This window comes from Lissotriton helveticus, chromosome 2_1 (assembly GCF_964261635.1).
Source record: "Lissotriton helveticus chromosome 2_1, aLisHel1.1, whole genome shotgun sequence".
NCBI classification, from domain to species: domain Eukaryota; kingdom Metazoa; phylum Chordata; class Amphibia; order Caudata; family Salamandridae; genus Lissotriton; species Lissotriton helveticus.
The window spans coordinates 1,741,812,687-1,741,825,632 of NC_136059.1; the positions used below are offsets into that span (position 1 = coordinate 1,741,812,687).

Genomic DNA, 12,946 nt, shown 5'->3' on the forward strand with positions numbered 1-12,946 from the left:
ATATGGCAATTAAGATTTCCCCATTTCCTCTCCTTATTTTAGGGATCAGCTGCGGAATTCCCCCAGCTTTGGAAAACGGATTCTACTCTGCTGAGGACTTTTTTGCTGGTAGCACCGTCACTTACCAGTGCAACAGTGGTTACTACCTTCTGGGGGATTCCAGGATGTTCTGTACCGACAATGGAAGTTGGAATGGCATTTCTCCATCCTGCCTTGGTGAGATGTGAGGTTTACTTATATCATGTTCATTTTATCTGCTGAATTTGCTTGAGTTCACGGTATTTGTGGAATGAAAATTAGAGGTTACCCTCTGATGATATGGAATTGACAAGTTTAGAGCTGTTTGCTATTGATTTTTTCACTAAGTATTTTTCTGATCTGAGAATTCGAATCGTCATCCTCTTAGTGTGTAGATGGTTTGCAAGATTTTACGCACCATGGTCAAGCAGTAAGGTCAAACATAGTCTCTAGAAGTGGGTTTGTCTTCCCCTGCATGATAAATCTCACAGGAACAACAATAGGAAAATCATCCCTTATTATTTCAAGTGTTTCGTAAGCAAATTTTCCATCCATAATTTGTTATAATTGTGGACATGGTTCAGTCTGGTGCCTTTCCCCTGGAAAGGAGAGTCCAGGACATTCAGGATATGATCCAGATATTTTAGCCTCTGTTCTGGATCTCAGGGAGGTCAACTATGAGGATGGTGGGACCGATGGCCTCCTGCATCCTGCTGGTCAAGCACGCCAGGTGGCATATGCAGGCACTGCAGTGGGATCTGAAGTCTCAATAGGCCCAACATCAAAGGAACATCTCCAACCATGTCCAGATTTTGGAGGAGACTGCGGAAGATCTGCAGTGGTGGTTACTGGACTGAAACCTGATCAGCGGTAGACCCCTCTCCCTACCCCTTCCAGAGTTGATGGGGGTAAATGATGCATCACTTTTGGGTTGGGGGGCAACCTGAGAAATAACTCTGGTCTCTGGTAAAGTCCCAGCTCCATATTGACCTTCTGAAGCTCGGGCCATCCGCTTGGTTTTGAGAGCCATCCCTTCATCCGTCAAGGAAAGGCTCATACAGGTTCCTATAGACAACATCGCCCCGTGTAGTACTGCAACAAACATGGTGGGTTGGGGTTGTAGACTCTGTGCTTGGAGGCACTGCTCCAATGGAAATGGTTGGACCATCACAGAATTTTCCAGGTGCCACCCGGTATGGTCTTTGAATTCCAGGTCAGACGGGCTCAGCCATCAACATCAACATCTAGCAGAGCACGAGCTGCAATTGAACCTAATGTAACACAAGGACTTTTTCTACAAATTGGGAGAACCTTGCTTCGATATATTCACCATTGCCGAGAATGTGCAATGTCAACAGTTCTGCACATTGGAGATTCCAAGGCGTCTCTTGCTAGGAGACACAGTGGAATTTGTGACCCCCCCTGTATGCCTTCCCACCAATGCCTCTTCTGCCTGAAGTTCTGAAGAAGATCAGGACTGACTGGGCTCATGTCATTCTTGTGGCCCTGGATTTGGCATGGAGTGTATGGTATCCAGAGCTCCTGGACAATGGCATCTGCCCTCTAATTGGGCTGCCCCATGGGAAGATATGTTGTCACAGCAACGGAGAAGGGTCCTTTACCCAGACTCTTGCAATCTCCATTTTCAAGTTTGGACATTGGCAGTTTGGTGCACCCTGGCAAGTATACACCTATCATTGGGACACATTTGGGGCTTGGTGAACCATATGGCAAATAGACCTCCTACAGGCAAAGTTACTTGACATTTAGTTGCATCTTTTATCTGCTGCCTAGCAAGGCTTTGCAGTGGGAAGGGTTAAAAGGTGCAGTTCATCTCTTTCAGCCAATTTAGAGTTGCTGGACCAGCCCTCATTATTCCGATGAGTTGTCGTGACATGGTTTTCGAAAGGTCTCCAACATCTGTATCCTCCCCCTGTCATGCCACAGTGAGACTTTAACTTGGAGTACACATATTTGATGTGTACTCCCTTTGAGCCACTTCATAGCTGTCTTTTGCTGTTTCTCACCCTCACAATGGTATTCTTCATCATCATAACAGTGGTGTAGGGTATAAGTGAGCTACAAGCTCTCTGTTCCAACCTGTCATACTGGTTCTGCGGACATGTGCTGAAAGATGTGATGGTGTTCCTCATCGGTCAAAATATCACCTTACCGGCCTCTCTTGCTCCGCCTCACCCTTTCAAGGAGGAGGCGAGACTCCTTTACTTGGACCTTAAAAGAGCACCTAGAATTTACATTGATCATACCCGAGAACCCCCTGGTGGACGATCACCTCATTGTGGGGTTCTCCGGAGTGAGACCAATGAAGGTCGTGCATAAAGGGACCATCTCCCACTGAACTGTGTTCTGCATTAAAATCTGCTAATGTATTGGCCAAAAAGCAGCCTCTGGAAGGGCTGTGAGCTCATTCCATCAGAGTCAAAGCTGCTATCACTCTCAGAGTACCTGTCCTGGGCATCACTCTAAACCTTCACAAAGCACTACTGCCTGGATATCAAGGTTCACCCAGAGGGGTATTTGGCCCACTTGCTCTTTCAAGACCTATGGTTTGAGTCAGCTCACAAATCCACCTCTAAATAGGTACTGCTTTGTCATCCATTAAAAAGGTGAGGAATCCACGGTTAGAAGTCTCTGTCAGAAGGGCAAGTTGCGTACCTTTGGTAAAGCTGTTGCTAGTAGAAACTCTACATAGCTGCATACTACTGACCAACCGTCCCATCCTCCCTCCTCTGTGAATTTGATTCTATCCATTAATAATTGTCCCAAGTTTAGGAATTGGCATGCTGCTCAAAGTCGATTTGCTGATGGGGTTCTGTGCTGGAGGCATGGAAAGCCTCAAAAACGACAGATGCAGTGGCCAAGAGTGTTGCTACATAGGCTACTCATGTCATTTTTAGAGCACAGCGGCATCAGTGCAGTTGTATGGCTGAAATGTTTCCAGATCCAGTCTTTCACCTGATGAATATTCAAAAGGTGAGGAATCTACAATTAGATTGAGTCTCTACCGGAAAGAACGTTACTGAGGGTAAGTAATTTGTTTATTTGTGAGAACATGTTCCATGTTGGAGAAGTCCTTGTCAGCCTCTTATCTGGGTTATTCATGTGGCATCATGAATTTACAGTTACTCTGTGTTCTAGGGATGATGGAGAGGAGAGAAAGACCCAGGTTTAGGATCACCTATCATCTAGCTCTTGATGGGGTTTCATTTGTTAATATTTATTTATTTTTATTTTTTGAAGAGCAGAGAACAAAAATAGCATAACGTAGGTCATCAGGAGAGAGAAAAAACAACAACCAAAATACATCCGTATTTGATGCAAATACACATATACATTTAACAGCTGAAACCCTTAAAACATGGATGAACACGTCCTAAAATAAAATGAAACCGAAAGTCTGGAATACCATATGTTCGTAAACATCAAGAAGCACTTGCACCTTCCACATCCTAAAATACCCTAAAGTGTCTTGTGCCTAATGATCATCGAAATTACAACTGAAATCAATTGGGTTATCTACAACTTTTTCGGTAGTTTAGATGTTTTAAAAAAACCTGGAATTTGTGTGCCAGACTCACCAATCATTCTTTCAAAAAAATATTTTTCCATCCGATCGTAAGGTTCCAGTAGACGTGCTGTAAGATCTACTAATGCTGCCTCATAGTAGGTACGGATATTTGGTAAGGCTAAACCCTCTTGATTTATCCCTAGTTGTAATATGGGCAGTTTAACCCTTGGCGCCTTTTTATTCCAATCAAATTCCCTGAAGATAGAGTCAATTTCTTTGAAATATTTAGCATTGATTTTTTAGGGTATATTAATAAACAAAAATATTAAAAGTGGAAGAATTGACATTTTTTGGAGTGCTACGCGACCGATCAAAGTCAGTGGTAGCAGGGACCACTTGTCCAATAGGGTTTTAATTTTATTTTGCACATCTAGGTAGTTCAAGTTGAATAATTGTTCTATATGACTCGAGACATAAATACCCAGATATCTAATCGGCTCTTCTTTCAAAGCCTGGATTCTTAAAATCGTGGGTAAGAACTTGCAGTCCGTGTTAAGCACTAACATCTCTGTTTTAGTTTGATTTATTTTATACCCTCCTATTTGTTCGAATTTACTAAATTCTAAAATAACTTCTTCCGTGATCTGTTTATCCGGGCAAAGGTACATAATTATGTAGTCCGCAAATAATTTTAACTTGGACATCCATTTGCAAGGAGCTCCAATTAGGGGATTCCCGCGGATTCTTACAGCTAAGGGTTCGATGAAAAAAGTAGGGGTGACATCGGGCACCCTTGTCTAGTGCCCTGATTTATTTCCACAGTCCCTATTGAGTCTCCATTGACTATCACCAGGGCTTGAGCACCTTGGTAAATATTTTTCAGCATATTTAGAACTTGAGCCGGGATGCCAAATTTACCTAAACCAAAAAAAGTGCATCCCAATTTACCAGGTCGAATGCTTTTTCAGCATCGACCATGGTACTAAGAGTAGGTATTTTATTATTTGTCACATAGTCAAGAGCTTGAATTAAAAACCCAGTGTTAGTGGACATGGACCTTCCAGCTACAAACCCAGTTTGTCCACAATGAATTAGCTCCTGGGCGATGGGAGTAAATTGGTTTTTCCCAAATTTTCATTAATATTTTAAAATCCGCGCTAAGAAGACTAATTGGCCTATATGAATTAACATGTTTGCCATTTTTCCCCTTTTTGACAAAACTAACCAGTATGGATTCCTTAAAACCTGGGGGAACACAGCCTCCCTGAGTGATATTATTAAAAAAGGTTTGCCAGAAAAGGGGTCAGCTCTTTAAAAAAGTTTTATAAAAATTCAATTGGAAGACCATTGGCTCCGCAGGCTTTCGCTCCTGCAATAGACTTTATTACAGTTATAATTTCTTCTTCTTACATGTCTAGCAGGAGTTGTTCCACCATTGGCCCTGAAAGAGTGGGTAGCTCGACCCCCTCAAAATAATTTTTAATTTAATTCGCTCGAGCTTCATATCTAGTAGTGTATAACTGTGAGTAATGTTCTAAAAAGGCTTGAGCTATATCCTCTTTACCCGTTAAAGACATTCTTGTTTTGGGGTCAATAATTTCCGTGATGGTGGCTGTCTCCTGCTTGGTTTTGGTACTGCCAGCAAGCATCTTGCCAACCATCTGGCTCTCCTCATACACTCGCTGCAGATATGTTCTGGAGCTGGCAATCCCTTCCAAGATAAAAAACTTCTTTAACTCGTATTTGGCCCTGTCTAGCTTCCATCATCCCCACAGGCTGTGCATATCTTAACTTTGTTGCTTCTACTACAGCCTGCTGGAGTTAAACATTTTTCCCTTTCCTTGATTTACCTTGAGAGGTGGATAGTGCAATCATTTGCCCGCGAAGGGCTGCCTTAAACCCCCCCAAACTGAGAAAATTTCTGCTGTGTACTCATTGATCTTAAAAAATTCAGCAATCCAGTCCTTTGTGTCAGCCATCCATTGGGGGTCCTGCAGGAGGAGACGATCCATCTGCCACCTGGATCTTGGCCTACTGCTTACCCCTATTTTTATATTAAGTTTAATAAGAGAATGATCGGAGAATGGATTAATATCTACGTCAGAGGTTGTACAGCCCAAGGATTGTGATATTAAAAAAAATCAATTTGAGAAACCATATGGAAGTGATTCGAATAATAGGAAAATTCCAATTTCGATGGATTGGCAACGCGCCAGGGATCCATCAAAATATGCTCTTGTCTTAAAACCTCGATCACCTTTTTAGTTTTGGGTTTGAGCTCTTTTTTATTTTTGTTTGAAGTATCTTTCTTTAAATCCTGAATGAAGTTGAAATCACCTCCCATAATCATTTTCCGCGTACCCCCCTAAGTATCTCACTAATTCTACATGGGGCAGTGGTATCATCTACAATGGGGCCGTAATAGTTGATAAAATGCAATATCGTGCTGTTTAATTTCGCATCAACCCATATCCATCTCCCCATGGGATCTCTCCTCACTTGTCCTTGCACCCTCAGTGACCAGCTCCACCCAAACAAACAAAGACATTTTTTCCAGTGAACAAGCATTGAAAGAAATGTAATCATCACAGAGATTTCTTTCAGAAATTCCTGGGCTTCTTCCACCCGTGTAAACAAGTGAAACTTCTCTTTAACCAGCACCTTAAGTTGGATGACTTTAAATAACAATAGCAATTTTACAAATTCTGTCCGCCCTCGTGCCGCCCCCACTGACATGTCAGAAAAAATACGACATTTTGTACTCTCATCTATAGCAATTTGTCTCATTTGCACGGTTTTCATAAGCACATTTTCTTTCATCCTGTAATAAGAAAAATTAACTAGAATTGTCTGCGAGTACTTAGAGTTTGGAAAGGGGTGGACTGGAACCAAGGGAGCTCTTGTTAGCGTGAGATTCCCTGCCTGGCCAGGAAGCACTTTTTGTTTAATAAAGGTTTTCACCCATCGGAGGGTATTAGTCCCTTCACTCCCCTCAGGGACTCCAACGATCCGAAGATTTGATCGGCACGAGTAATTCTCCAAGTCCTCTATTTTTGACTCAAGAGCGATCTTATCTGCATTCACCTCATTGACTTTCCGAATAGTAGAGCTCATCTGCTCCTCCAGGTGAGCAATCCTAGATTCTGCTTCGTCAAGCCTGATTGGGAATCCAGCAATAGATGCGTCAATTTTCTCCAGACTTAAATGTATAGTAGCAGTCTCTAGTGTCTGGGATTTTTTTAATTTCTTTAATTTTCTCCAGTATTAGGTTCAGGAGATCTTTCACTTCCTTCTGTTGAAAGCTGGCACCGGTGGAAGGATCCTCGGGCTTCTCAGGGAAGTTTTCATTTCTATGTCTTTCTGGTTCCCCACCATTCTATACTGCATCTCCCAACATATCTTGATACATCTGCACAGACTCCAGCGCCTGCTGTCTTGTGGCATTTTCCAAAGTTGGAACTGATTCAAAAAAGGGCTGCTGAACAGGTTTGAGGTCTGTGACATCTTGATTTAAAGGTGAGAGAGCAGAATCTCCTTCCACTAGATCTACTTGAGTTGAAGGTGTTGCTAAAGAAATTGCTGAGGATTTCACGGAGGGAGTCATACCCATTTGTGTAGCCTCATGGGGTGGAGTGATGTGCAATCCTTCCTTCAAAGAGATTGAGAGTTGCATCGTCCTGGGGGGCTGCCGCAGATGTCGAGCTGGTTAACAATGGACCCTGACTTGCAGGAGGCTGAATACTTTTTTTTAGTAAACAGGGGAAACTTTGCACTCCCAGTTACTCCTTTGGTCGAACCCTTAGGGACCTCCACACAAACTTTAGATACAGAGGTGGAATTCAACTCTTGAGGTAGCGGTAGTGATAGCGATGGCGATAGAGAAGTGTCGCTGGTGCCAACCCCATATGGTCTTCAGTAGAGCTCTCTGAACTAGAGCTTACTTCGGATTACCCTGCGGACACAGGGGTTTTTGCTGCGGAAGAGGCTCCATTTGCTTGAACTAAGCACTTTCTGGCTTTCATTCCAGTGGCTGACTGTACCCTAACCACAGTACTAGCCTGCTTTTGATGTCTTCCCATGTTAGTATTAAATCTTTTTATTGCAAGAAAATATCACAACAGGAACAATGGCTCATGCTGGAAGTGACACGGATCTCCCATGATAATACAAGCAGGTGAAAAGGCCCACGATGCGCCCAGTTCATGTAGTGTAATACACAGCAAGTCGCCTACAACCCAACTGGGCCGGCCGCGTAGTTAGGGATCAGGAGCCATCTTTGAATGCAGTAAGCTGTGAAGTAGAACAATCCCAGCTAGTCCCTCCCCAAACCCACCCATCCCACCCCCCACCTTGTCCAACGGGTTAAGCTACAGGAAAGTGATGCCATGTTAAAGCGGTTCCTGGGAGGGCGCGCGCCTTCGAGCTCTGTCTGCGAGAGTGTGAGGTAGGGTCTGTGAGTGGGGTATCGGCCAAGCGCAGCAGTCGCAGGTATCGGGGGCAGCTCAGCTCCCTGAACTCCCCGGTGAGCAGGGTCAGGAACGGTCGCCAAAGTTCTGCGAAGTCATCCCCCTTCCAGTCTTTGCCAGCGACAGCTTCTCCATCCCTAGTATCGTCCAAAGCCTATGCAACCACCCAAGTTGCTGAGGAGGTTGAACGTACCTCCAGTGTGCCACAATGTTCTGCATCGCTGCTCCCAGTGCGATCACTATGAGTCTCCCCATCAAGGATTTCAGGGGGTACATTAGGGAGGCCGAGCAGCACATATGAAGGGAGCCTGGGAAGCTGGGTGTCTAGGTGCATATCTATTAAGTCGAGGATTGTGTTCCAGTAAGGCTGCAGATGCTCGCTGCTCCAGAGCAGATGTTCTAGGGTGCCAAGCCCCCCGCAACCCCTCCAGCAGCGATCAGTGACTCGGGGGTCCCAGCGGTGTAGGCGTTCTGGTGTGTGATACCAATACGTGGCCACTTTAGTCAGCGTCTCAGTAAGGCCCATGTGATAGGCTGAGTGGCGGGCTCTATGATATATGCCTTCCCATTCCTTGTGAGTAAATGTCCTCCCCAGGTCTTTCTCGCACCTGGCCCTCCCTGCATTGTAGGAGTGAATGTTAGTGAGTAGCAAGTGTTGGTACAAGTCTGAGAGCAGCTTGTTATCGGAGGTACGTGTCAACAGCCATTTTTCGTATGTCGTGAGGTGTCGCTGTGCGCCGGGCTGGATGGACGGATGAAGAACCCAGTGACGGACCTGCAGGTACGGCAGGCGGTCGGATTCCGGTATGCCGTAGTCCTCCTTCACCTTCGGAAAGGGAAGAATACCGTTAAGATCGAATATATGACCCACAGCTCTGCAGGGCGTCGTCCTCCAGACCGTAAACGCCTGCGGGTCAAGACCCAGAGAGAAGTCCAGGTTGCTAAAAATCAGCGTCATCGGGGAGGGGAAGGAAGTGAAGCCCCACCGCACCGCCACCGCGTCCCATACGCGCAGGACCGTACTCGTGATTTGTGACGCATAGAGATTAGGGGGTCTATGGTGGCGCGGTAAAAATGGGACCCCCTGCAGAGGTCGGCCCGCGACCGCCTGGTCCTGGAAGAGCCAGTGTTTACTGGATTCTAGTTGATGCCATTCTACCAGTGTGCGCAGCTGGGCGGCTTGGAAGTATAGGGTAAGGTCCGGTATCCCCACGCCACCATGAGCCGGGGGAAGTGTAGCAATCAAATGCTTAAAGCGCGGCCGCCGGCCATTCCAGATATACCGCGCTAGGTCAGATTGCGTCTTGTGGAGCCACCCCACTGGTGGGTGCAGGGGGAGAGTTTGAAAAACGTACAGAATCTGAGGCAGCAAAGTCATTTTAACGGCCGCAATGCGACCCAGCCAGGAAAGCGTGAGGTGTTTCCACCGTCTGAGCTCTCCGTGAAGGCGTGTGCTGAGCCTCGTGTAGTTGGCCTCAGCCGTAGCTCTCACCGTCGGTGCCAACAGAACCCCAAGATAGGAAACGGGGGAGGCGGGCCATTGCAGGTCGTACTCAGCCTTGACCTCTGCCAACACGTCAGGTGGCAACGAGATGTTCAGGGCCTCTGATTTCTCCACATTGACCTTGAAGCCCGAGGCCAAGGTGAAGGTGTGGAGCTCCACGAAGAGCGCCCGAAGAGACTGCTTCGGCGACATCAGGGAAAGCAAAACATCATCGGCGTATAGACTGACCTTATGCGTGTCCCCGCCGAACGGGATACCTTCAATGAGGCAGTTTTGTCGTATACGTTGTGCTAATGGCTCCATGTATAGAGCGAATAGCAGGGGGGACAGTGGACAGCCCTGTCTGGTCCCTCGGCCGATCGGAAAAGGTGGAGACGTGTGGCCATTGACTCTGACTGTCGCGGCTGGCCGACGATAACAATTAAAAATTCGGTTGCGGAGAGTCTCCCCCATGCCAAACTTCTGGAGGGCCAGGTCTAGGTATGGCCAGTGCACTCGGTCGAACGCCTTCTCGGCATCGATGGTAAGAAGCATGCAGCCCGGTCTCGTTCGAGACCCGGCCTCTATCAATTGGAGGACTCGCCTGGTGTTATCGTTGGTTCGCCGCTGCGGGATAAATCATGCTTGATCGGGGTCCACTAGTTGCTGCATATAAGGGGCGAGCCTGCTCGCTATGTATCCCCGTGTATAATTTGAGATCTATTTTCAACAGGGATATCGGCCGGTATGAGCCACATCGGGTGGGGTCACGGCCAGGTTTGGGTATTACCGATATTGCGGCCTCTAGTAGATCCGGGGGCACAGCACCGGGCTGGTCGAAGGTGTTAAAGAGGTCACGTAATAAAGGGGCTACCTGGGGGCAAAACGTCTTGTAAAAGGCCGCTGAGTAGCCATCCGGTCCCAGCGATTTCAGGCGGGATATCGCCGAGATCACCTCCTCCAGTCCTATGGGACGATCGAGGAATTCCGCCTGTGCCTCATTTAAAGATGGGAGGGTTGCACCCTGGAGATAGTCCCGGCCGGACTGCAGGTCTAAGTGGTCTGCCTCATAGAGGTCGGCATAGAAGTTCCCGAAGGCAGCGGCAATATCTCCATCCTCCACTATCAGATCGTCAGCCCCAACCTGGATGGTTCGAATGAGTCGCAGCTGCTGCTGTTCCCTCAGCTTGCTTGCCAGAAGTCTCCCACATCGGTCCCCTCGGGTATAGTACGCGTGTCGCAGCCGAAGAGCGGCATACTCAGCCACATCTTGATCCAAGGCCGCAAGCATCTTCCTTTCCGTGCACAATTGGCGCCAAGCTCGGGCAGCACCTGTACGGCTGGTGCATTTGTTCCAACTCCGCCACGCGTTGGGTGATCTCGGCCCTCTTCTGCGCACGTTCCCTATTGTTCGCTGCGGCTAGGGAGATGAACTCTCCCCGCAGGACCGCCTTGAGTGCTGCCCATTGGGTGGCTTTGGTGGTGTCGCCATTCGCGTTGTGAGCTAGGAATTGGCTCATGGCAGTCTTGATGCGTTCCAGCACAACCGGGCTGTGTAATAAGCTATCGCGTATTCGCCAGTGCCGCTGGGGTCTCGGGGTAGACGGCATCATGAAGGACGCCACCACCGGAGAATGGTCCGACAGGGAGGCCGGGTGGATCTCAATGTCCCGGGTGCAGGACGCCAACTGGGAGGAGCACAAGAGATAGTCGAGACGTGCATACGTTTTGTGGGCCGCCGAGTAATACGTGTACGCCGTGGTCCGTGGGTGTACCTGTCTCCACAAGTCAAGCAGGCCCAGATCAGCGAGGCGGGTCTGGCCCACGGCCGAGAGCGCCCCCACTTGACCAGAGCGTTGACCGGACCGATCTCCAGTGTTGTGAAACACCAAATTGAGGTCCCCCCCAGTAGTAAGTGTGTGTGCGTGTTGGCTGTGACCGCCTCCAGAGCCTTATGTAAAAAAGCCTCTTGACCGTCATTGGGTGCATAGATGGAGCCTATGAGTAGTGTCTGCCCAGCGATGAAGAAGCGATGTGCCAGCAACCTGCCCTTGATTTCAGCTTCCTTGTGTAGGACCCGTCCCTCAAATGTTTTGGCCACTAGTATCGCCACCCCAGCTGCTTTCTTATTCGCAGAGGAAAATAATTGTCATGGGAAGGAGCGTGATTTAAGCCTATGGTGGTCTTTGGGGAGCAAGTGTGTTTCCTGCAGGAGGCAGATGTCTGCTTCGGAGCGCTCCAGGAGTGAGAGGATCGCTCTGCGTTTGATAGGGTTGTTGAGTCCTCTCACATTGAGAGTGAGGATAGTCAGTGGGCGAGTCATGGTAGATCTACAAGTGGAGAAGCTGTGCTGCGCGCGTAGGCCTCAGAGGTGAACCAAGAGAAGCCGCCCTGTGTAGGACCCGCGGACAAGGAGGACCCCCCCTCCCCTCTCCCCTCCCTCCACTTCCCCCCCTCGCCCTCCCACCTCCAACTCCCCCCATCAACACCCCAATCTCCACCCGGATCCCCCCCTAACCCCAACAAGAAACCATGAAAGAACATCCCCATGACAGCCCCCAAGCACATTATTGTCCAAGTCCGGCCCCACTAGGGGACAAGTCAATGGAAGTTACCTGCGTGGACGTCCGGCCACCAGGCTCCTCTCCCTCGCTCCCCCTCCCCGGAGCCCAATACCTGCTAAACGATCAATGCTGAAGTGTTCTCCCCCTGAGAAAGTCTCAGGCAGTCGGTGCAGTGTCGTGGGCCACCTCTCGAACTGCGTTAGCCATATCCGCCCTTATAGACTGTGGATCTGGGCGCGCACTGGATCCCGATGATCGACAGCTCGAAACTCGCTGCCAGCCATCTCTCGTGAAGCGCCGCCGCCGCGGGGTGGACGTGTCCTCCTCGGTCGCTGTGATCCCCAACACCCCACAAGTGACCTGGAGGGAGCGGAGTTGGTGTAGGGTTCCGTTCCACCTGAAGATGATGCGGAAGGGGTGACCCCAGGCATACGGCGTCTCATGTTCTCTGAGAAAGTCTGTAGCAATCTTAAAGGACTTACGCTTTTGGAGCGTGATAGCGGAGAGGTCCTGATAGAGGGCCACCGGATGGCCTCAGAACTGTAGGGGCTGCTTCTTCCTGGCTTCGCCAAGGATACGTTCTTTGAGTGGGTAGTCCGGGAGAAAGGCCAGGATGTCCGGCGGTGGAGCTGAGGTCCGTCTTGCTAGTCCCACACGGTGGGCCCTGTCAATCCGAATGGGGAAGTCAGCTGCCTCGCCCAGGATGTCTCGGAACAAGTCCTGTTGGTAACCTGCCACGTCGGTACCTTCTTCTTTGGATGGAACGCCTCGGACTCGAAAGTTGTTCCGGCGGGACCTGTTTTCAAGGTCCTCTGTGTGGGCCTGGAGATCCAGTTGCTGGTCTTTCAGGCGGATCACCTCCTGCAGCTGCACTATCTCCTCATCT

The 12,946-nt window shown here is 48.5% G+C and overlaps 1 protein-coding gene across 2 annotated transcripts in view; it reads left to right on the forward strand.

Moving 5' to 3' along the window:
• SVEP1 (sushi, von Willebrand factor type A, EGF and pentraxin domain containing 1) overlaps positions 1–12,946 on the forward strand; it is a 1,097,507-nt gene that overhangs the window by 816,803 nt on the left and 267,758 nt on the right. For both annotated transcript variants that reach the window (XM_078676696.1, XM_078676697.1), the window contains one exon: positions 43–216. In XM_078676696.1, coding sequence (XP_078532822.1) covers positions 43–216 — 174 coding nt within the window. The remainder of the gene's footprint in view (positions 1–42; positions 217–12,946) is intronic.